This window comes from Apteryx mantelli, chromosome 7 (genome assembly GCF_036417845.1).
Source record: "Apteryx mantelli isolate bAptMan1 chromosome 7, bAptMan1.hap1, whole genome shotgun sequence".
Classification (NCBI taxonomy): domain Eukaryota; kingdom Metazoa; phylum Chordata; class Aves; order Apterygiformes; family Apterygidae; genus Apteryx; species Apteryx mantelli.
This window is the reverse complement of record NC_089984.1, coordinates 34,380,244-34,404,583: the sequence shown is the minus strand read 5'-3', so window position 1 is coordinate 34,404,583 and position 24,340 is coordinate 34,380,244. Positions and strand designations below refer to the sequence as shown.

The window sequence follows — 24,340 nt, the reverse complement described above, 5'->3', positions numbered from 1 at the left end:
TGTTTTAAAGGTATCCTCTTAGTTCAGTTAGTTATAATTCAGATATTGATATTATTCATGAGTATTCTATGACAAGTGCCAGGTATTTGTGAAAATATATACAGATTTCAGCCTGTATGATCATTTGTCTGAAATGCGTATGGGAAGTTTTTAAGTACAAAGTTTCTGATATCTGAAACAAAATGTTTCCTTCGTTCTATCAAGGAATAGAAATGATACCACAACACCAATCAGCTGTGTAACTGTACCACAGTCTGAAACCTGTGCTTTCATTACATATGAGAAACTTTGTTGAATAATGTATCTTTATGAATACATCTGAATGCTTTGCTTATCCAAAAATCGATCTTAAACAAAATGGATCCCAGCTCCTAGCAAGACCGAGCTGGACTTGTTCTGCGATAGGCGACAATAACGAGTTCCTGAACGGCAGTGAACATTAAAGTAAACTCTGACTTCTCCCAGAGCAGGGGACACTGTGGCCAAATCTAGATCACTGTTTTTCCTACCATGCCTTAGCAAACCTGTACTACCGAACAGACATGGTGTTCCTTTTTGGCTGCATTAATGGTATAATCCCAAACCTAGTGAGGTGAAAGGAAAAAGAAGCATTTATTTTATTGTGATTTAAGTCAGTTGAAGGGTGCTGAGCACCCAAAAGATAAGTGATCTTACAATATTGCATACAGTGTGAGACACTACAAAATAAGTTATTTTTTCCTCTTGTCTTTTTAAAAGTGTAGAGGAACAAGTTCTTTTTTTTTCTTCTAAAGGTTTTAAAGCATTTTTTTCAATACTCTGGAGCACTTAGAGTGCAGTACTTTACTAACAGAAATTCAGTGTTTCCTTACTTTATGGTACCACTGTTCTCACAAGCATCATTTTTATGTGGCTAAGAAAATAATATCATAATATCTGAGGAACAGTAGCATCAGTGAACTCCTACTACAGAATCTTAAAGCAAAAACAAAAAAAACTCACTTTACATTTTTCCAGTTCTGTAGAATGAAAATACATTTTAAGAGTTTAAACCCACTACTGCATGCTCGTCATTTCCACGGGTGAAGGCCCTGCCATGGTCAGAGTCCCATTAGGGGATGCTACACAAAGTGGAGCTGAAATCTTGGCCCACTGATACCTTCTGAAATGAATCCAGTATTTTATCTACCATTTATTTCTGCCTTAAAATGTTTGACAGTCAGGAACAGTAAGCACTTTACATATTTTCACATATATAAGCATACTCAAGCAACCTATACCTCAGACAAATCTGAAATTACTGATACTGCAGAAAAAAATTTCAAATATCTTGCATTTGAGACAACACACACAAAAGCACAAGGAAGAGGCTTTGAAAACTCCTAGACAAGGCAGATTACTGGATAAACATTTCACGCCCACAAACATGCAAGGCCTGTGCTGTTGCTGAATCAAAATCTTTAACAGAGAATGCAGAGATGAGGGGGATGGTGCCAGAATTCGAATAAATATGTACATGTGGATATATGCACATGTATACGTGCATGTGGATAAAGACAGAGTATAAAAGAGAAAGCTGGAGATAGAATTAGGAAGGTCAGATCATGGAGTGCTGGAGAAGGGAGGGAAAGAGGATCCGAGTGCAGGAAGAGAGGAGGTGGCAGCAAAGAAAGCCAGAGGGAGCAGGTAGGCGATCGGACAACCAACCGACCGGCACGCAATGCTCAAATTGATGTTGCAAAAAGCAGGTTGCTGGTAACAACCACCGCACTGTAAAACACTAAGGAAAGGAAACAGAGGAGTAGTTTGGTCCTATCCTCTTGATGCTGCTTCTGACTGTTTGCTATAAGGCAGTAGTGCTACCCTGACATGTGCATCTGTTTCCCTCAACGACGACCATGCTGGGATGCTGCTGAGGCCTGACATCCTCAGAAAGAAAAGTATCTCCATATTTCTTCCTCCTCCCCACTTTAAAGCCTGGACTCAGAAGGAGGGCAGAGGGCTTAGAGATGTAGGAATGCAATATGCCACTTCAAAATGAATTTCTGAAACAATAAACAGATTTTAATAGAAATCAGCCAGCAAAGAAAAAAATTATATATGAAACATGAAATACCGTTCCTAGTAGAAGAAACAGGGATCATGAAAAAGCTCTCTCTGATGGTGACTGAAAACTGCATAAAAACTCATTTCACCGTAGAAACTTTGGATTAAGATTTCAGTAGAAAGATGTTCTGGCATATCAAAGAAACACCTGAGAAGGAGATATTGGTATATGCTCCAGAATTCAGAAGCCCCCCCCCCTCTCTCTTGCTCTCTAATGAAAGGTTTTACATACCGTATTCACATATACATGTATGAATAATTCATTAGAGATGAAATAGGTGGATATTAAGTGTAAATATCTGGGACAGGAATAGACTTTTTTGTTGTTTAAAGCAAGGGCCACTGGAAGCAAGGTCCTGATTTTCAAAACTTGGCTTCCATTTCCACACTGTTAGTTATTTGGGACTCAAATGGAATTACAATATGCATGCACCTGGACACAGAACAGGGATGTGAAGGTCTGAGTGATATTATCTAGCACAAACAAATTACTACTTATACAGAATTATGACATAAAAGAAGCAGCACCATTTACACTAGTCTAATGTAGCCCTGCATGTATAGATATCACAGTCTATTTTTGTTAAATTAACACTGGATGTTAGATCCATTTAAAATTTTTCTAAGCTGAGCAAGCAAACTTTTTTGTTTGATCGTAGTAATGCTTACTACATTGTCTACCTGCAATGGAATCAGTTTAGTGGTATTTAGTAGTTTAGTATTAAAATATTCCTTTTAATTTTTATGGTTTCACATGTTTTATGTCAACTCTGGTGTGCAGCTCTCATTTATGCCACATGAACAGCAAAACGACCCATAAAATCTGGCAGGAGAAGGTCCTTCAGGGCAGGAATTTGGGGTTTGGGGTTGTTCCGTCAGTAAAAGGAGTTGGCAATCCAAATCTCTCAAATGTTGCTGTGGATAATGCACTAGTACTTCAAATTCTATTAGTCACAGCTGGCAAGACACCTACTGGAGCTGTTTTAAAATAGTTCCTTATGCATTCTGAAGTCACTGAATCCGTAATGCCTTCAGGAGCCCTCTATAAAGACTTTTTAACACACTTTCACTGATGCTTTCACTGTACTTCACTCAATTCTGCATCCAGATAAGACAGTAACTACTATTAAGCTAGAGAAGCAAACACACCTCTTTGTCTAATGAGGTTCCCATTTGCTTTCCAACTAGAAGGGTGCCAATACTTTGGGGAGGGTCTGACCATCTGCCTGCCAGCTAGGCTACTGCTACATTACATGATATATTTATGGTTCAGTCCAAAAAGGGAATTCTGGCTGTAGTTCATTACGACAGGTGAAAGCCAGTGAAATTTGCTTGGATCCCATAGGGCGGAGATTTATTCATGTTACATAAGGGTGAGAAATATGCTGTTCTGTCTCTTGTTCAAAGATGTTTCACCTTAACTGTTCCAGAACTATATATACCTGGAATTTCCAAATAGTAAGGAGGACTGGAAAAACATTTTAAGCAATCTAAAGTCTAGATTCAGAAGGACTTTCTGTAAATAGGACAGTTTTTCTTCCTTTGATTTTTTTTTTTTTACATCGCCACAATTTATGTCAGTAAAGGGGTATAAAAACAGAAGCCAAGCCAAAATGTTAAGATTCAGTGCAAAGAAGAAATCTCTTCCCCACAAGCTACAAACTCTTCCACTGGCCCAGATATCTAAGAATTCAGAACCACAGCATTATATCCAAAAATCATCCTTCAGAGGGGCGAGCTCAAGACTTGCCCTCAAATTACATCTACTGAAATCTATAGAAATATCTATGGGTCATGAAAGAAAAAAAAAAAATTAAGTACCTCATAAATACCTGTAATGCTGTTTTGCCATGAGAGCCTGGACAACGTGCAAAGGCTGCATCTCCCTCGTGTGTTGTCATTAAACATGGTGAAGTCTATATATAAATGCTAGCCTTTTTTTCCCTAAAAGGTATCTGGCAGTTGAGAATAATTATAAAAAGCATTTCAACTGCAGATTGCAAATGGACCCCACAAGAAGGTTTTTCTCTATTTCTCCTTGACATAATATTTTATATTTGCGTGCCAAATTTATTTCTGACCATGAATTAAATGAAGCATTTTGACCTATTCCTCACTCAGAATTCTCCTGTCTGTAGCAAGTATATGTAAGACTCAACAGAGAGAGTTACACACTACACTCTGTAGGGAAAATAAGGAAGTTGTGGAATTCAATTTGATGCTGTTAAAAATCTGAGCCCAGGGAATGGAATTATGAAATCTCCCCCTCCAAACTGGGAAAAAAATTGTGATTAATTATCTGGATTAATTCAAGAGACATTACTCTAAACTGAAACCAGTGATTTTCATGCATTTTAAAACCTGTCTCATATTCTGAGGCTATACAGTCAGAGTAAATGATCTGAAATTAAAAATACTGTGCTCTAACCCCAGCAGACACAAGATGAACTTGGGAAGTCAGTTAACACTTGATATTTCATCATCCATAAATTAAATCATAATATTGTGCTCTTGACTCTCATAGTTCAGAGATGCTGTGAGGTCTATGGAACACAAAGAAATATGTAAAGAAGCCATCACTCAGAAATCACAGTTAACAAATGAAAACATTATCTATAGAACCATACAGCCATCCTGTGATAATCCAGGTACTATTTCATGGTAACTGCTGCAAAATGATGACTTTATATTGGCCATTTTAGACCTTAATGTCCTAAGTAATGAGTGGTGTTGGAAATGCTTACTAACCAGGTTGTAAACTTGGTTGTCTACTCCTTACCAAGAAAGCTGATGATAACAGAAAAATAGAAAAAAAAAAACCCACAAAAGAAGTATTCTTTAAAACCGCATTTTGCTTAAAAGTAAGTAGATGAGCGAACTTTGAAGTGTTATCAGCCATTACTAAGACTTGCCCTAGTTGGTAGAAACACAACTGAGACTCTCAAGATTCATTCAAATAGACAGTGTTTTCCCTGCAATGGGGATATGTCCTGAAAGCTGCCCCTCATCCGCATCTGTGCAGTACAGCTCAGGCAATTAAAATGCAAGTACTGTGATGAACTTACTGTGCTACCAAATCAGCTACTCAAACGCCTGCTAAGTTTGGAACACACCCCTGTGAATGTTTAGGAGAATGTTCTTCTCTTTACAATAGATTCACATAGGCTTTGACTATTACGGAGCTGGTTGCAGATACTGAAAGCTTCACTTAGTGATTTAGGAGAACAGATATAAGATATAGATATAACCATCCTCAATGTCAACAAATGATAACCAACAAACTGTGAAAGCCTGACAGTCAGTGTTGAATTGTGTCTTAGAGATGGCGACATGAGTGGCATCCTGTTCAGGCTCCACCGAAGCCCGTGCATCAGTGGCACCAGTGAAAGAAGGAAGCCAGACCTTCCAGTAGATCTCAGCTTGCATGAACAACTGTACATAAGATGAAAGAGCTTATCAATTTAGAGATGCAAACAGGAAAAAAGCTTCCAATTTATCATGGTAAGTTTCAGGAATGGTAATGTGAAATTGCATTAAATTAGTTATGTGATGTCAGATTAATTCTTAGATGATCACAGGGACAGGTTAAAATAGTATATGTATTTTTGCTGATTAAGGTAATAAGAAAGCCCCAGATCTGACTTATTGCAGAGATGAAAATCATTACAATAAGCAACATACACATCCATAATTATGAAAAGACATCATATAAAAACAGTAGAATAGATACTTAAGGGTTGTCACCTGCACCTCATTTTTATGCAAAAAAGTAATAATGAAAGCAAGACTGGGTCTGAGAAGAATGATGAATCAAAACTCCAAAATGAAAAATTTTATTTTAATGTGGGACCTCAACACAGAATGATTATACAGTAACTCCAAATGCGATAAAAGTAAATTCTTCCATTGTACTGAATTAATCTAATTTCAGTCATGCCGCGAATCTTCATGATCCATGGCAGGAACTAAACATAATTAATCTGTTCCCGTAAAAATCTTCTGCAAAAATCTATATTGCAATGGTACTAATATTTCCAAAACCATGATCTTCAAATTATATAATACTATTATATATTACTACATTACTAATCTCCACAGAGTTTAGGAAAACAAGAGCTATATATATATATCATTGCCTGTGATGAAAAGTAGACAGACATGGAGATGGGGTGAATTAGTTTAACTCCATGGAAGTCAATGCAGTTACACCTGTTTTTAATACTGAAAGGTATGCCTTCCCTGTAAATATACATTTGTACTTCCACCATATTTCTCAGAGATCACCACTGAGATGTGCAGATGTGTAATGGAAGTTAACATGATCACCATCTCTGTAAAAAAAAATTCTAAAGGGAGTAAAAAGGGAATAAGATACCTCTTCCCCAAAATGACCGGGCTGAATTTTCATATACTGTTACTCTGTTAAAGATCTAGACTCAACTAAAGCAGACCAGGAATCATATTTGACCTGATTAAGACAGTCCAAAAAAAACCCAACCAAACAAACTTATGATGGAGCAGATCTGAAAATCTGCAGGAAAGCAAACTTCATTGCTATCATGTCCAGTTCCACCAATCTGTCATCCTCTGGAACAAGAGAATTAATTCTCCTCCTTGTCCCCTCCAAAATCTACACTGTATGTTCCATACTTCCATTCATTACTGTTCACAGCACTAAAGCCAGAATAATTAAAATGCAGGCACTTTAGTAATCCATCCATTTAACATAGCCATATTTAACTCTACCAGGGTTCAACTTAATTTACCTCTCAAATAAGACTTGAATTCTAAAAGGATATTGGAACATATCAATTAATTGGGACTCTCTGCCAGAAAATTACTTCACTGCTAAAACATACATTTTCTGAAACTTTCTGTAACTTTGTGTAAGCTTATTTAAGGGGATTAGACTTTGGAGGCTTAACTACTGCCGTTTTTTTAAAAAATCATAAATTGCTAAAACTCAGCTAAAACATTTTGAAAATACCAACTGAGTTGCAGTCAATAATAAAAATTAATTCAATAATTGAGCCTGAATTTAGCCTTCCCCCTTAATTTGATTCCATCGCTGTGTTTGGGGGTATAGTTTGTTTACTTCTTTCATTGCACAGAAACAGCTACATAATCAGTCACTGAGCTGATTTCAAGAAAGTTGAGCTGATAATCTTGTTATATATTATCTGTAGTTAATACCTTATAAACTTATTAAAATGATAATTTTTACATATATGAATAAAAGACCAAAACAACTGGAGTCTGCAGTGTGTGCTAGCAATCATTGCGGGTGGGTAAACTGACAACATGTAACTGCATATTAAGACAAATGTAGAATTTAGACAAAGTATTCCATCTCTTTTCAGATGTATACTTTTAAACCTCAGGAACTGTTTTCAGTAGATGTCATGCCTTTTAACTTGAAAAAAGATAAGTGCAAATAAGCTCCCAATTGTCTCCCCAATATGTAAACCACATCTCGGGCTGCTGTCTCTGTTTTGCCTTTGAAGTTTCCCTGAAATGTCATGTGTTGTGAAGACTGCTGTGCATAAGCAAGACAATTTGCTCACTCTCAGAATTCTTACCGGTTTCCACTGCTATTTGGTATCCAGCCTCTAGTCTCCGAGATGACCTTTCCAGCCTCTCTGTGTTATCGAGCAGATGTGCCCTCTGAAAAAGAAAAAGGGGAGAGAGAGGGTAGAAAAAATAAAATAAAATAAAAAATAAATCAGGCAGCAGCCTACAACGTTCTCCCCCCCTTTTTAATTGTGCTTTCATATTCCAAAACACAAAAACATCCAGGCATATTTTATGGAATAGCCTGTAACAAGGAGCACTGGAAGGGGCAGGTTCTATGATCAATCATAATTATGTGTACCAATCATTTTTGTTTTGAAATGTAGAATATGTGCTTCACTCTTATTACATGAACTCACCAAAAAGAACATTGCTTTTATACAGGAAAACTATCTGAAGAGCATTTCCCAGGCAGATTTCCCTGTGACACAAGTATGCAAGCATCCATTATTTCTATTCAACCCCACTTGCATGAAACAATCACTATAAATGCAAGTGGTAATTTTTAACATGAACCTCATTTCAGCAGAGAATATTTCTTTTATGTATACTGCTCAGGTAAAGTGATAAAACCAACAGTCTGTTCATACAGAATATTGACAGCATGAATATTCTTTAAAATACTTTATGGAAAAAGACGTAATAACAAAAACACTGGCTTCTTGATTTACATCTCTTGCATCCATTTACACACACACACACACACGGAGGTATAAGACATTTTTTCCCAGAAGTCATCTACCCATTTATGAGATAATGATAAACTACTCTAGTGAAAAAAGGTGTCTTGCAATACATTTTCACTTTGAGTGAAAAAGTGAAATTTTCATTCATTTATTCTCCATCTAAAATGCAACCATTTCAAAACATAAGCTTGTTTCCTTTGGATATCTGATCCTAGACTAGCTCTAATCAAGCCATCAAAAAACAAAACAACACCTCTCCCCCACCCCAACAAACTAACCACACACCCCTGTCCAAGCACCCCTTCACCCACAAAAACATTTTGGATATTTGTCAAAAAACATTTCCTACAACTTTGCCTTGTTGACAGATGTCATTTAAAAATTGAAGAAATGCTTTCTAATAATAATAAAAAAAGGAGGTGCCATACATATTATCTGAATGGCTGTCTACCGAAACGATCTACCTTGCTCTAATGAGCCCCTATGGATCTTGGGAGATGCAAGCTGTATTGACATGCACACTTAAGCTAATACACCTAGACCAGTGCCTCCAAGCTCTAGCAGCCAGGGATGCTGACAGAATATCTCGCTTCTATCTTCAAAGAAAGGAAGTGATTAGTATGTTATCATTACCATTCAAAACGTGATTTCCCTATTCCCTCCCGGCATAGGTGACACATCTCTGAGATGCGGCCAGACGATCGAGGCAGCTAAAGCCACATCAAAGCTTGCCTTGAATTTTTTTTCTTTTTTCCCCCTTTCTCTCTCTCTCTCTCTTTTTTTTTTTGGAAATCATTAAAACAATGCATTTAGATCAGCACAGATAGGACCCAATGTGAAGGTCAGGAAAGCTGCAATAACAATCTATAATAATTAATAGAGTTGTCCAATACACAGTGGATAGGTTAAGAGTAATTGCAAAAAAGCCTTTTGCATTCATGGGGGGCAGGCCACCAAGAGAAAAAAAAAAAAAAAAAGCACAAGCACTTAATAAAATTTAAAACCATAAGTTAGAGTGCTGTAATTGAAATCATGATAGTTAACAGTGGTGCGTATTCTTAGGATTCATGGCCAATCTAGATAATTAGTGTTAATTTTACTTAATTTTTTTTAAATGCACCTTTTCATAATGTCTGCTGATTCCTCTCTATTGCCCATTAGGGGGAAAAAAAAAGAAAAAAAGAACTGTAAGCCTGCAGTGCAAGTCCTCCTCCAAATACAGTCCCCCCACCCCATGGTCTTAAAGAACAACTAAATGTTAAATATTTTAAACTTTGTAAAAAACACATCAGAAACGTGGCACTATTACATAGATAAATCTCATAAAATAAAGTAGTAGAAAGGATATTACCGGGGTGGGAGGGGATCAAAGCAGGGTTTAAAAGACAAAAATCCTAAAAGTTAGAGAGGAGGTACTTTAAACAAAGCAGAGACTGGGAGTGAGCACACAGAATAGAACATTATAATCACAGAACAGATGCACAGCGCTGTACTGGTATACTAAAAATGAAAAAGCTATCCTGCTATGTTAATGGGGGGAAGGAGGGGGAGAAAGATTTCACAGTCTAATACTATTATAATGTAGAAGAGCTACCCAACAAAAAGAATAAGCATTTCATTGTATATTTTTATATACTGTATAAGCCACATTTAATCTAAAAAGTAAATCATAAGTCCGCAGTTCAGTCTCACTATGAGCAATCGGAATACTGAAGAACTGTGAATTCGGTGCTAACATGAACTCAAAGCTGTTTCTTACCTGATTTCAGAACCTTTCCACCCAAGCCATTCTATAATGAAACCTAATTTTTGTTATAAGTGATGGTGTTATTTACATTGTTTGGTTTGGGATGCACACTGTCCTTTGGTCATGAAATCAATGCACTAGAGTAGCAGCTGACGCTTTCAACTGCTTCCCAGCCCTCCCCAAACTCCTTGTGCCATGGTCTCCCCTACTCTCCGAGAGGTGGGGAGCGAGGGGACTTGTGCAGTGCGCCTTGCAGCTTCAGAAACAGCCTCTCTCTGCAGCTGGGGAAGGAAGTTTTGCAAAGTGGCGTGCTATTGCCGGAGATTCAGTCATTCCATGTGGGCTGGGTTCAAACTGAGATCTCAGAAACTAAAAAGACAGAGCAACACAGCCTCCGTAGAGTCGTGTGTGCTGCGTGCGTGCTAGAATAGAGACCTGTAATGAAAGGAAGTGGAGGTTTTATTAACAAACAGTGTGGCAAACCACAATTTCTTTTAAGATCAGTTCATACCTCCTTAGGAGAACTATAATTGGGGATGCCTTGATGTTGCACTATGTGACGAGTTAAGAATTATGCCTGAGTCACTGTACTATCCTCCATTTAAACTTTAATGCGCATTTTGCACTCAGTAGAAAAACATCATTACGATTACAACCTATAAAACATGCAGTGGGCACCTAAGTACAGAGAACATTAACAACTGTTTTCTAAATTATTTCTCTCTCTCTCCCTTTTCAATTTTGATCTAGAAAAAATGATGAATCTCTGTATTTAGTTCTATTTGCTACTGGCTCTCAACTATGCAGAATGAGAAAAGTAACTTATGAAGCTAAAAAGGAAAAGCAAATACAAGAAAATTATTATCAATGTCAAAATTTTAGGTAGATGACAAAGAAGATTTATAAGCTCCAAAAGATTTGACTGATGAGTTCAGTTCAGCTCCCAAGTCACAGCCCTTTGCAATAACATTCTGAATTTCCCTATTTGTCTGTATAGCTATTTCAAAAAGAAAAGTAGTTAAGCAGCACCTTTGTTCATTATATTCAATTTGATTTTCAGAATAATTTAGAAATTAGGAAAGCTTATGTTTATAAAATCACAATCACTGTTTGCAAGCGAAAATGATCCTACTACCTTCTTCTGCACGACCACAGGAGCAGATATGCAGGTATTATTAATGGGATGAGCAAAAGAACTTTGCTCTTCTGAAAGTAATCTCAGAAATCAGGCTGCACAACCCTTTGCAATAATATTGTCTTCTGCTTAAATACTGAGACTATGAAAATATTAGGGAGGGGACCTCAGCAGTGGTGGGAGGGCTTTCATGAGGTTACAAGTTTATTTTGTTTAATTTTTAACTGTTTTATTTTTCAGCTTCAAAATATCAATAATCAGGTCCACTCCAGACTAGAAAGAGGAGGAAAAACAGAAAACATTCAGGAAACTGGTGAAAGACTCTTTACATCAAAAACTTCTTAGTGTTTTTAAGAATTCACTATAATTGCCCTTTATCCAGTTCTTTCTAATTCTTTGTCATCACCATTCCTAAAACTTAGAAATCCACTTCTCCAGAGCTCTGTACTCATTACCCATATGTTTGGGCATACATATTTCAATCAGAAGATGCCAGACAAATATGGCACGTTAAAATATGCATGTTTCTAAACATATTTGTTTAAATACTTCACTAGTTGAAACTCTCCATACAGAACCCTTCAGAAATTTGACCTATAAGTAATGTTGACTTTACTGAGACCTTATTTTTGGTGGCTATAGGGAAATAATAAAAAAGCAGTTCAAATACCTGTTTTGCTACAGCAGTAAGTAACGGAGGTAAAATAAGTAACTTCAGAAAATATACTGAAATATTTGAGGAATTGACCATTAAAACAGACTTCTTCCTCTAAATATTTATGAATCATTTCCTAACTGAAAGAAAGGTGTTCTGGAATACTGATCTCTAGTGTTACACCTACAGATCTACAGCATGCACAAATAAATAATAAATATTGATATGTGTGCATAGGTCTACATGTATTTTCAGTGGGTATACAATACCCAAAATAATACATCAGCTATTTCAATAGCTCACACCCAACCCAAAACATTGTGAAATACTGTGTAATTTTTATAGTGTTTCAGCACAGTTTTTTACCAAAGCAATGCTTTCACTTTCTATACCAGGGTACAAATGTATTTACCCTATCAAAGATTTTGTGATGCAAACAAGATTATTACTGTACCTGATTTGATCATGGTATTCTAGTAGAGATCAAATAATAGGGCTTTTTTTTTCTTCTTTTTCTAGTGCCTTTAAAAAAAAATCCACTATCAAAGAATGTTAATTTCCAAGGTTTGATCTAGAGATTCCCATGTAAGTATACAATTATTAAGAAAAAAGAGGCACAGCAGTGAATATTTTAAAGCAATGTAATCAATATTTTTTGCTTTGTGTAGATTTCCCTGCAACAATGAACAAAAAGATCTACTTCAGATTTAGAAACTCAGCTTTAAAGGGAAAGCTAGACAACAAAAAGCAAGAAAGTACTCACCTCTTCACGTAATTTTATCAACTGCAACATGAACGCACAAAAAAGATAAAAAGGAAAGAAATGGCAGGAAAGAAAGATCAGTTGTGTGACAGGATACAGAATTAACATTGACAATTTATCTGTTTACATGTTTAGCATTTAAAAATCACAGACAAACACATTAAAAGAACCTAAACATAGACTACATGCAGAGTTTTTTGAACGAATAAAGATCACTTTCTCACACTGTCACATTAAACAAAGAGAATAGTGTGAAATTCTCTTTTAAACTACATCTAAGACACCATCATGAAATAAAGGGGAATGACTTCATAGAAGTCTATATTATAAAGAAAAAAACAAGTTTACTATTCCTCTCTTCGAAGATGGTACAGCTGAAGTGGTTTTGTATATACAAGTTTTCAGAATGTTTTCTGCATATTTTAGTTGTGACAACTGATTTCTCATTTTACTAGCAGATCTAACTTATTAATAGATGACTGCATCTTTATAGCGTGTCATCAGTATACCAATTTTTATATACCTCAGTTGTAATGTAAGTATATTATCTATTTTTATGATTGAACCTGATATAGCAACCTTTTTTCAGTTAAAAAGAAGCAGCTTAGTTAAATGGCTCAGAATTTTGATTTATTGCACAGCATATTGAATAATAGACAAAGGAACAGGGACCAACATGAAACATGATTGCCCTCCGAAAAGGCTCATTCCGGGTTCTTAATCCTAGACCACTATATATATTGTGTGTGTGTGTGTAATTTTATTTAAACATACGCTTGTAAATCTAACACAATTAATAATACTGCTCTGGCAGCTTTACTATAAAATTTAATAAAACCCAGTCTGAATATCAAGCTATGCTGCAGTACGCTCTCCGTTTAGAGAGATAGAGCCATTATTTGTACCGGAACAAAAACTACGAGTACAACAAATGCCTGCATGGGAGTGCTTCTTTAGCAAAAAATTACAGTTCTCTCACCAATTCCAATTGCATTCAAAATTACAACAGCTACATCATTATCTCAGTTTACGCTGAGACCTCACCTACAGTTTTATAACACTAATTTTCCACATGTGGATAAGCTGAGCGTGTTTCCTGCTAAAGCCCCTCCAGCGTGACAGGAAACAAAGGAGCTGCCATCACTCCCCATTGTTTCATCCGGCTGGGCTAAACCCGCGCGTCCGCCTCATCCCGCCACCAGAACGGACAGCGGGAATCCGGCTCCGTGCAACCGGGGCGGCTGCGACCACAGGAACTTCGGCTGAAACAGCTCTGCAGTACCTCACGTAAAGGAACTTTGCTAGAGTTGGGTAGAAAGAAAACCACGCTGTCCACCAAAGCAGCCCACGAATTCAAGCCCTTGGCCTATCATGAACTGGACTCTTTCTCCAGATCCCCCCCCGTCCCCCGTCCCCCGCCTTTTTCCCCCAAAAGGCAAACATTAAGTCCCTTTAGAAAGAGACGAGCTGGGAGTTGATCACGCAGCTATCTTTTCTTTCCGAGGCCACCATTCTTCGGTTGACTATCATACTTAAAGGGCCAAAGTTTAAAACTACTCTCCTGCAATAGAGCCCATTTGGGCATGCCACCCTGCTATAATCAATGAGAGTTTTAAACTGCTGCACATTTGTTTTTTCAATAGGTCCCAAACAAAAATGTTCTATCTTGTTTGTGCTGCATGGCTGAATTTAAGCTCTGCATAGGATTTGCAGCTAAGCTAAGCAATGGGAAAGGTTTTTTTTTTTTTTTATTAATGCTGGCTGAAAGATATTCATTCAAATTAACAAAAGATGCATTTTTCCCCCATTTAACAATGCTCTTGACGAAAATGCGTTACCTTTACTTTTCTGTTTTTAAATATTTTCTGGTATTTTTATCATGCTCACCGCTCAACTGTAAACAAAATTAAGCTGCGTGCAGCCACCATTTTAGGATATGATAATCAGCATATTTTTGAAACAAAGATTTTTTTTTTTTCAATACAGAATTCGATACAAGAGGTAATCTGTTCCTTTGTAGGCTAAAAAAAAAATCTGGTTTACGCTGGTTTGAACCAGTGGAATCTCTTGTGGCTAAGCCTTCTGCTGTGACTAAAATCAAAACTGCGCCGCAGAGAGTGAGCGTGTGTGTGTGTGTGTGTGTGTGCGTGTGTGTGTGTGTGTGCGTGTGTGTGCGAGGCACGTCACGTGACATACAAAACTACCGAATTTTTTTTTAAAAAAAAGCTGATAACGCTACTGCCGTCTCTGTCCGCATATAGATAACGAATAAATGCTGAACTCTATTAAACGCCCTTTACACATTATCGTGGGTCGAACACACAATTTTCTGAACTTATGATGACAGTCTATTTATTTTGCTATAAACCCTCGGCATGTAACGAACAGATTTGTGTCTGGTAATGATCTGCTCTGCCAGGGCTATATGAAATGATACCGACCTTCGTCAGATCTTGGGGAATTAAATTGACCAACTTCACCCCCCGGTCTGGAGCTGAAGTTTGACACACTTTATGCACAGCAAGCCCAAATCTAATATTATCAGAACTTTGTAGTCAGAAATTAAGTAGCCACCAAATATTTATTCACCACAAATCACATATACAGTGTGTGTGAACGCACACACCGTTTAAGCTTCTAGTGTGAATTTAGGCAAACATATTAATGAACGTAGTTGAGAAAGAGAAAGGAACAGTATGGAATATTTCAACAAAGTGGCTAATACTGCACATACCTGACACTATTTTGGTAGAGAAGAAGGATTTCTAGTTTAAGTCTACATATACTTTCTAAAAGATACGAATCACCACAAAAAATAACTGTATAATTAGTGTGAAGCCACAATTTCAAGTGGTGTATCCTTGCACTGAAAAGCTCAAAACTTGCAAGGGATTCGATAAACACTGATGGCCAGAATGAGAAATAAGGCTTGAAAGTAACAGAGCCTGTTTAAGACGACGCTCCTGAAAACCAAACCACCACCCAATACACAGGGTAGGTTTGGGGGTTTGAGGTTGTGGGGGTTTTTGTTCATTTGTTTTTAACTGGAAGGAGGAATGCCTCCTGCTTCTGAGCCTCAAAAAGTGCCTCATCTGAGTACGCGCGCCAGATTTAAAGAAAGATGAAATTAATGTGTTACTTTATTAAATCCTACACGCATTCAGAGCATTATATCACTACCTTATTAAACAGAAATGTATTTGTTTTAAAAGAAGTTTTGATTAGGGGAATTGTATGTTTTCCACAACACCAGAAGTTTCTGTACAGTTTATCTGTTAAAATTAGTCAGATCTGGGTACGAGCATTGTAAGGCAACTCTACTCTAAGACATCATCTAAACGTGATGATAACTACTCATAGGAAGTATATGGGAGAGGGGGAAAAAAAAAAAGAGGAAAGACCAATAAGCATAATTTGCTAATTCTTCACTCTGCTACTCCTTCTTAAATCTTTCTTCTTGGGAGAGCAAGTGGAAACTTACTGCTGTGACTTCTGCTGTATTCAGTACAGCTTTTCACTTATTTGTGTATTTTGCTGTAATTGTACCTTTGAAACTCAATTAAAAAAAAAAGTTAGAAGCTGAATCAACAAAAGACCCAAACTCTTTAATTTTCACATAGTGAACAATTTATTAGTAGGTACTCAATGTATTCATACTGGCCAGTTTATTAAGTTTGATTTGTCTTCTCCCTCCACAAAAAAAGTTAAAGAAATGTTTATCGTGATGAAAAAGACCATACCTACAACATCTAAGTTTGTACAATTCTTATCTCTGTTTCCCTTGGTTAACTCTCAAGTCTAACCAGACATTTAACATTTCTATTGATAGATTTTACAAATCTTTCTGGTTTGCTATAGGAGCAATTCTTAGCTGGCAACTGATTCCTTCCTCACAAGAGGAACCTCTTCTCCCTTCTCCCCCCCTCAAAGTTGGAGATTGAATCAGAAAAGAATTATCTTTTGATTTAACTAATTTAACATAGCCCAAACTGTTTGAGAAGTAGAAGTCCTGTAAGAGTTGGGTGGGGGTCACTCCATCTAGCTATATTTATTCCCATCAAACAAATTTAAAGCAAGCATTGGAAACATCTTCCAACATTTTGTAGGGCTACAAGTAACACTCGATCATACTTTCTTTGTACAAGTTCAAGTTTTCTATTGATATAAAGATGTGTAGGAGCGCAAGCGTGATAGCCCCTGGGTTACTAGGTTAAACAGACAGAGATAATATGCTCATTGTTTGAGTAAGTACCCAAACCTTACACTTGATCTGGATAGCTGCACCCACTGGTAAGCTCAACTTCAGACTGAACTTTGTGAAGTAACTGCTTGTACCCATACGTACACGTGTAGAAGATAAGTACAAATGTAAATCATGATATTTCATAAGAAAAAGACAGAGAGTTTGATTACTGGAACAACATAATACATAACATTTTTTTTAAATACTGGCCTTCACATATTTAAAAGAAATTAGACATCTCCTTTACGGTGATATTTCATAACATTTTTCAGGGAAGAAAAAGTAGTTCAGAATATCCAAAGGTATGGGCGCAAGAATATCCATATGGGTTATAAAAAAGGATTTTGATTTCCTAAAAGACATAAAACTCCCTTACCACACGAAATTTTGTTCCATTTAAAAAGCAGTCATTTGAAAGAAAAAAAAAAATCACATTAACAAATGACTGAAAGTATCATTTGGTTCCCTGAGATGAGACCATGCTTCTCCCATCAAGTATAGGAAAGAGATTGTAACTCACAACAGGTGCACATGTGAACCAGCTATTTAGCCACTCCTTAAAAAGCGAAAATAAAATATTTTATCTCATCCTTACACATAATATATTCTGTTATAAGTAAAGCTTCTTATCACAATTGCCCTTTTATGTCTGAAATCACACACATTTTTCTTGAAATGTAAAAATAGCAGCATCTTAAAAGAAGTAAAACAAAACTCTTAACACTTTTACAAGACTGAGCTTATGTTCATGGCATGCAAACTGTGAAAGTCTTTTCCCTAAAACTATTCTTTCCATAAATAAATTATCTGGGGATACAAAAACTCTTCCTTCTATTCAAATTTTGCAAAAGCCCTTGCTATAATACATAAATATGATGATTATTATCTTTTATATCTACTTCTTTGCATGGACATTAGAGGTGTTACACACTACAGTCTTACATTTACAGATAAATTGTATCCTGCATATAATTTCATTAATATATGCATTAAAGTCTATTACAGGATTTAAAACTTAATCACACAGCACATTTAAAATGCTGTATAAGATTAGGGCTTAAGGGGTCTTTGTTTTAAAATTGATTGTACTGGGATAAGTCTTGAAGCCTTACTTTTTTCTATCCTTACTGAAACTTACACTGAAGGTAGAAGATACTAAAAATTTCAGAATATGGCTCCATTCTGTTCCCATGTTTAATATTGCATTTATCAAGTAAACATTTATCAAACTTCACTTATACTACCAAAATATTTTAAATTCTATCTCTCCAGAAGAGAAAGTCTCATATTTAAGAAAACTTTCAACAAACTTCTAACTCAAAACCCGTAACTTTGATTACAGCTGAGATGAAAAAACTATTTTCAAGATAAAAACAAACAAACAAACAAAAAGACCCCCAGAAAACTGCTTTCAGAGCTTGTCAAACAAGTTTCAGCACCAAAAGAAATATTAACAGGTTGGTCAAAGTCCCCTAAATATAATGTTCTCTTTATAATTTTCAATAGTCTAGTAGGATCCTCACTGTAATGTCCAGAACAACAATATGGGTATAAATTTTGAAAAAGCTTCAGGATTACCAGGCTTTCCTTCATTAAAAGAGGTGGATAGTACAGTACATTCTAGTACAACATGCGTTATGAAAGCTTACTTTTATTAGTACAACTTGTGTTTTTGGTACAAGGGGAGAAAATCTGTTTAGGGAAGGAATCACACAAGGAAACTGAGTGGGGTACTGCCTAATTCTAAGAGTGCACTTTCATTTGTTTTGCCTGCCAGTGTTGATTTAATTATACTGCATTATTATCAAAGCTGCATTATGTACTTTTTTATTCCTTTTACATGTGTTTGAGGTGAAGACCTTGGCTTTGTCGGCAAACAGCGCGTTTCAAGTTATTTCTTAAGTACTAAATAATAAAGAGAAGAGAAGAAAAGATTTTTTTTAAGATAGCAGACAGTGATCACAAGTTAAAGGGTTAAATGTAAGATCTCCAAGAAACATTTTGAAGTTGATTAAGACCCCAGCTTTGCATTAAACAGTATCACTTCCACATGAGTTGTTGCTAATGCTGTTAAGGAGCAGCTTGAGAAGCCCAGTGTGCCAGTGACCTCCTTCACCCTCCAGCCACCCACTAGGGCTTCTTGATTAGCATCCTACCTGGTTCTCTGAGGAATTCCCATCATCCCCTAGGAGCTCATTCCGCACCTCATCACTGTAGGCGATCCGTGACCTTTTCTGTAAAACAAAAAGAAGAAAGGGTTAGGAAGTAAAGCTCCGAAGCCATTGGTATCAAGGCTGATCATCTTAAACCTCGAGAGCCCCCTAATGGATACCTATTTGATAAAAAAAAAATCTGCAAGCAAAAGTTATTAAAAAGTTCTTCAGCTACCATATTTTGATAAATCATCATGGCAAAACCTTAGTATGTTTGGTGTGATTTCTAAGACAGTCACATCCTCAACATTTCATCAGTGAAAGTAGCCTTAGTAAAGCTCAAGATACATAACATGCAACCTCTGGTCTGATAAGTAGGTTACCTTAAGAGGCTATATACATTAACACCAGAAGCACTAAAGAAATGCATATATGGGACAAACGCATTCATCTGAAGAACACTTGCTAGCTGGGCTGAGAACTCAGTCCAATGCTGCAGGGATGCCATTAAAGAGGAAAGGAAAACTGAGCTTTTCCCATATCAAAAAGCTGACTTTGAACACCACACATTTGACAAAATGTATAAAATAAACAAGTCTTTCCTTTGCTGTTAAGGCTATAAAGACCTACAGGGAAAGGACCAGAAATCAAAGTGGAAAAGAAAGGGGAGAGAACAACAGTACAGTGAAACATCAATTTACAGCAGTTTGGGGAAACACCACAAAATTGAGACAGACAGTCACACATTAGATTGCTATGAGACAGACATTATTCATAGTTTATGAGCTCCAGATTTTCTCAGAGCTGTTCACTGTATTGATTCTAAGCTAGATCAAGTGCTGAATAACTGAAAGGAAGCGACTGAAGACTACCCAGGTAGCACAGTGTTCAACAGGACAACAGGGAAGTCCATGAACAGACAGTAGTTCAGCTTGCAGTTTCTGTGTTGGCCAAATAACAGGTTCTTAGCCAGGTAACTCTTCTACGTTCACCATTGAAAGAGAGAAAGATTTTTAACATATTGTTTAAAATCTTTTTATTTGAGTGTGGTTAAGATCAGTTTTACTCTTCATAAGAGGAAGAAACCCAAGAGTAGCAAGTACCAGGAGCAAGGCCTTTCTGTATTGATTGGAGCTGTCCTCACAGCTCTGTGGGAGTTACCCGTAGTGGGAACTCAGCAAAAACAAATCCTTCCTCAAACCTTCCTTAAGTGGACAGTCATGCCAAAAAATGTGTTTGGGACTGGGACAGAGAAAACAGCTCATGGAAATTACACTGAGCACAGGGAAATTCATTACCTTTGTGGTGAATAGCTTTGAAAGTAGGTCACCACTTCCACTAGAAAGCTAGCAGTTGAGTTAGCCTGGTACTGCTCACCTCAGAGCAACACAGTTCAGCTTTTTATCCTCTGTAATTCAAGGATGCCCTTTATTACCATCACCATTGTTACAATGCTTACCAATATGTGATTCAGTAGCTAGTGTTCAGTACTAGATTATATACTAAAGCTACAGATGTACATAGCAAGGACAAAGCATACCATGGACCTACTACAAGAGCTGAATTGTGCCAAATCTTTTGGAGATCTCAGCTGTCGCAGTTTCATACTAACCAAGCAAAAGTAGTCTACAGCATTAAAGGAAATGAGAACCTTTAAACAGGCTGTGGTATCAGAGCTGCCTGTTTAAATTATTCATTTCATCACTATGGGGGACTAAAACACTCCACAGTATGCAAGAATATCATATGGAGATAGGTTTTGTTTTTCTCTTTTTTCACAAAAAGCCAACAAATTGACATAGATTGCTCAATTATATTATTTTCCTATTTTTATTTGATAAACATCAAGCAAGGGAAGAAATTATAAATATATGCCAATAAATATCTAATCTTTTTTTTTCTTCAATTAAGATCCAATCTCCCCTTCTGAGTTCCAGTAGTTCAACTGTACAGTCTCTCTCCATTTCACAACATGACTCAGTCTCATTGATTTTGGTAGTGTTAAATGTATTTGTCATTATTAGACTGAAATGGGGAACACAGTGCTTCATGAGCTTGTTCTCCAGTGAACAAGTTGTCTAATTATATGTAGAGACTGAGATGGTCCTTGGTTACACATCATTTACTTGAAAGATTTAACTGGCTGATATTCTCATTCATAAGAGACTGCATGCAAGAAAAAGAATAAAAATATTCTTCATAGGAAAGAAAAAAATGTTAACAGCAATACAATTTTTAAAGGCTCTTTATAATCCTTTATATCATCACCACTGAACTTAATAAATATATTTGTATCATTGTTCTTTTATTGCGATGATCTGTCATGATTTGAAAATCAGCAACTATATTAAAAGAAATAACCCTTTGACTACAATTAGATGTAACTCTTTGCCATAATCAATAAATAATTTGAAACTACTTTTGATCACAGTTTCACCACCAAATGAATCAATAATATAAAAGGAAAGTGCTTTGAACTAAAATGTTCATTTGTTCTTTCAGGATTTGTCCAAAATATCAATATATTCGTATCTTCAATTACAATTCGTATTTTTATTAAAGTAACATTGCTAATACTTTCAAATGCAGCTATCAAAATTAGTGATAACAAAACAGTTCATCTGAACTCAACAATTAATTTTTTTCGATTTTTTTTAGTTCATAGCTATCAGCTGTTTATAAATATGTACTTTAGCCAAGTGCAAGAATGATAGTTTGAGCTGGAAATGTCACACACACTGCTACAGTTTGAAGGAACCCAATTCATAATGCATTTTATAAATAGTTAATGACTTCTATACATAAGCTAACCAGGCAAATCAAGAAATTGTCAACATTTTTAGTCTTAGTTGTCAGTTACCACTGTCTACTGGTACTTTATATGTATGTTTCTAGAAAAGACAGAAGCTTTACAGAGTTTGTAATCCAATGCATTTTCTGGGCAGCTCAATATAGGTTTGAGAGCTTCTATATGCAGCTTTTCATCTGTAAAGATCTGTCATATATGGAAGTTTTTCTTGAATTTTGTTTTTTCTTGCATATACGTACCCAAAAAGTCCTAAGCACACAAATGTTTTTAACTCAGTATCCACATTTGCACTCGAATGTAGCATACACACGAACACAACAATGCACAAAAGGGTTAAGCTACTTTCCCCAACAACTTCAAGACAGAGAAAGTTTCAGGAGCTGCTTTAAATGTACTACAGTACCCAGACCTTCTGACAAGGTAGAATTGCTGATTCCAGGCAGATCTCACTTGGTTTATGAACAGGATTTTTGCATACTGATTGGGTGATTTTCTTAAAGCCCTGTTCAAACAGATACACTTGCTCAGTTCTGTCTGGCAATTTGGCTTTAAACAATCTGTCTACTTGACCCAAGCCTTAACATTTCCCAATAGAACTGAATGCGTTCATGGGCAAGCACAGCTAAATTAGAATTGAAATGAATTAACTCAGCTTAAACTAATTAAGAACTGTGATCTGCAGTACCACCCCCCTGTATGATTCTACATGTGAAGCAGGGTACATGTAACCAGACTGTAAGAATCCTGCCACACCACTAATCGCAGCATAACAATGAAGTTCGTCTATTACTAAAGCATATGAGAAGTTAATTTCCATGGCCTACACATGGCAAAGCAATTGCTTAAATTGCCTCACCTGGGAATTTAATACAATGTTATCATCAGACCAGCCACACTGTAAATAGATTTATAATGCTTTCCATGTGCTAGGCTAGGTTGCATATGAATTAAGTAATGATCTGGTATTACAATACAATCAGCTAGTTCCCACACCTGGCAGACAGGATATTTTGCTAAATTACTACCTATACAGCTACATCACAACATAAAAACAGAAAAGGCAATGGGAAGAGAAACAATCTGCATGGTATACGACTGATTTTTACATGGTAACCAAATAAGATGTAGATAGAAAGAGGTATCCCAAATAATCTGTTTCCAACATCTGCATAACAGAATGCATACTTACTCATTTCTATTCAATTTTGGCCTAATTTTCCGCATTCTATACTTTAATTACTCATCCACATTCTGCAGTGCTCCCATTAGTGAAGGCCAGAACTAGCCAATGCCCCCTCATTCCAACGCACTTTCAGCAATCAGCCAAATAATTGATATAAAGTATCACACATTTTTATACCTGAACCAAAGAAGAGCTTTCACCTAAATGCTAAGCAATCCCCTGAACAGACAACCAAACCTAGATACATTTCAGACAAATGCTGCAGTTAACCCTGTCATCCCAACCTCTCCGTTTTTCAGCCTCAATATTTTAAGGATGAATTCAACAGATTTTTTTTATAAAACAAGTATAAACAAACAAAAAGCTTATTTATCCACAAATACTTGTTTTTATACAAAACTCATGAGAATTTCCTAGTGCGTATAAATGGTTTAAAAAAAAAATCAGGCATCTGTTTCAGAGTTTGGCCCTGTTCTATATGTAAATAAATATCTGAGATTAGCATAACCAGAAATAATTTGTAGGAAGAAATTCTATTTTATTTAGTTCTTTGCAGGGCAGTCAGTTTTACCATTGCTCCAGTGAAAGCTTGGGGAAAAAGTGACTTGTGCTTCAGATTGCTCAGTACTGCAGAATCTAGACTTTCATTTCTACCTTTCTGAATATATACTTAAGCAAATTTTGCTGAGCAAAAATGAAAAAAAATACAGTTTAACAAATGTAGAATAAAAATATGTGATCCTTCTTAAACATCTTCATTTAAAACTTTTATTTAAACAGTAACACAACAACACTTTCTCAAGAAATAAAATAACAGAAATTGTTTAGGAAATTGTGTTCAAACTTCAATTTTCAAAACTTTTACATTTCACTGTAAAGGTGGTCTGCAAACAATAGATTAAGATGGTTCAGACTGTAACTCCAAAGTGGTGGTTTCCCCCTTACCAGGTAGCTTAGCTTTTGTTATTTGTTTCTAAGAAGCAGGAAAGTCCAATACCGGACTTTCAAGCATTTCCCTGTGAAAATTAAAAATCACACAGATGACACAGTTCTGGCCAAAGGAAATAAACTCTTCTACAAAACCTATGAAACTGTCTGAAAGACTCCATCCAGCAGTACGCATCGATGGCAGATGTCAATGCCCAAGCCATCCCCAGGTTTGCCTTCTCTCTCCTTATGTGCGCAAAAAGGATTGCAGGCAAGTGTGACAGAGAAAACGCCTATCTTAAAACTTGCATCCCGCCACTCTTCCAAATGCTGTTAGCTTCCTACAACAGCGGAGAAAAATCAAACCGTAAGTGCTAATGTGA

The 24,340-nt window shown here is 36.4% G+C and overlaps 1 protein-coding gene across 5 annotated transcripts in view; it reads right to left on the bottom strand.

Moving 5' to 3' along the window:
* Window positions 1–24,340, bottom strand: part of VTI1A (vesicle transport through interaction with t-SNAREs 1A) — a 280,801-nt gene that overhangs the window by 202,193 nt on the left and 54,268 nt on the right. For 4 of the 5 annotated variants that reach the window (XM_067300244.1, XM_067300247.1, XM_067300246.1 and 1 more), the window contains exons 4-5: window positions 19,042–19,119; window positions 7,665–7,749 (exon numbers count right to left, since the gene is read on the bottom strand). In XM_067300244.1, the coding sequence (XP_067156345.1) occupies window positions 7,665–7,749; window positions 19,042–19,119 (163 nt within the window). Of the gene's footprint in view, window positions 1–5,946; window positions 6,417–7,664; window positions 7,750–19,041; window positions 19,120–24,340 lie in introns of those variants that run through there. The other variant, XM_067300248.1, reaches the window with a different exon arrangement.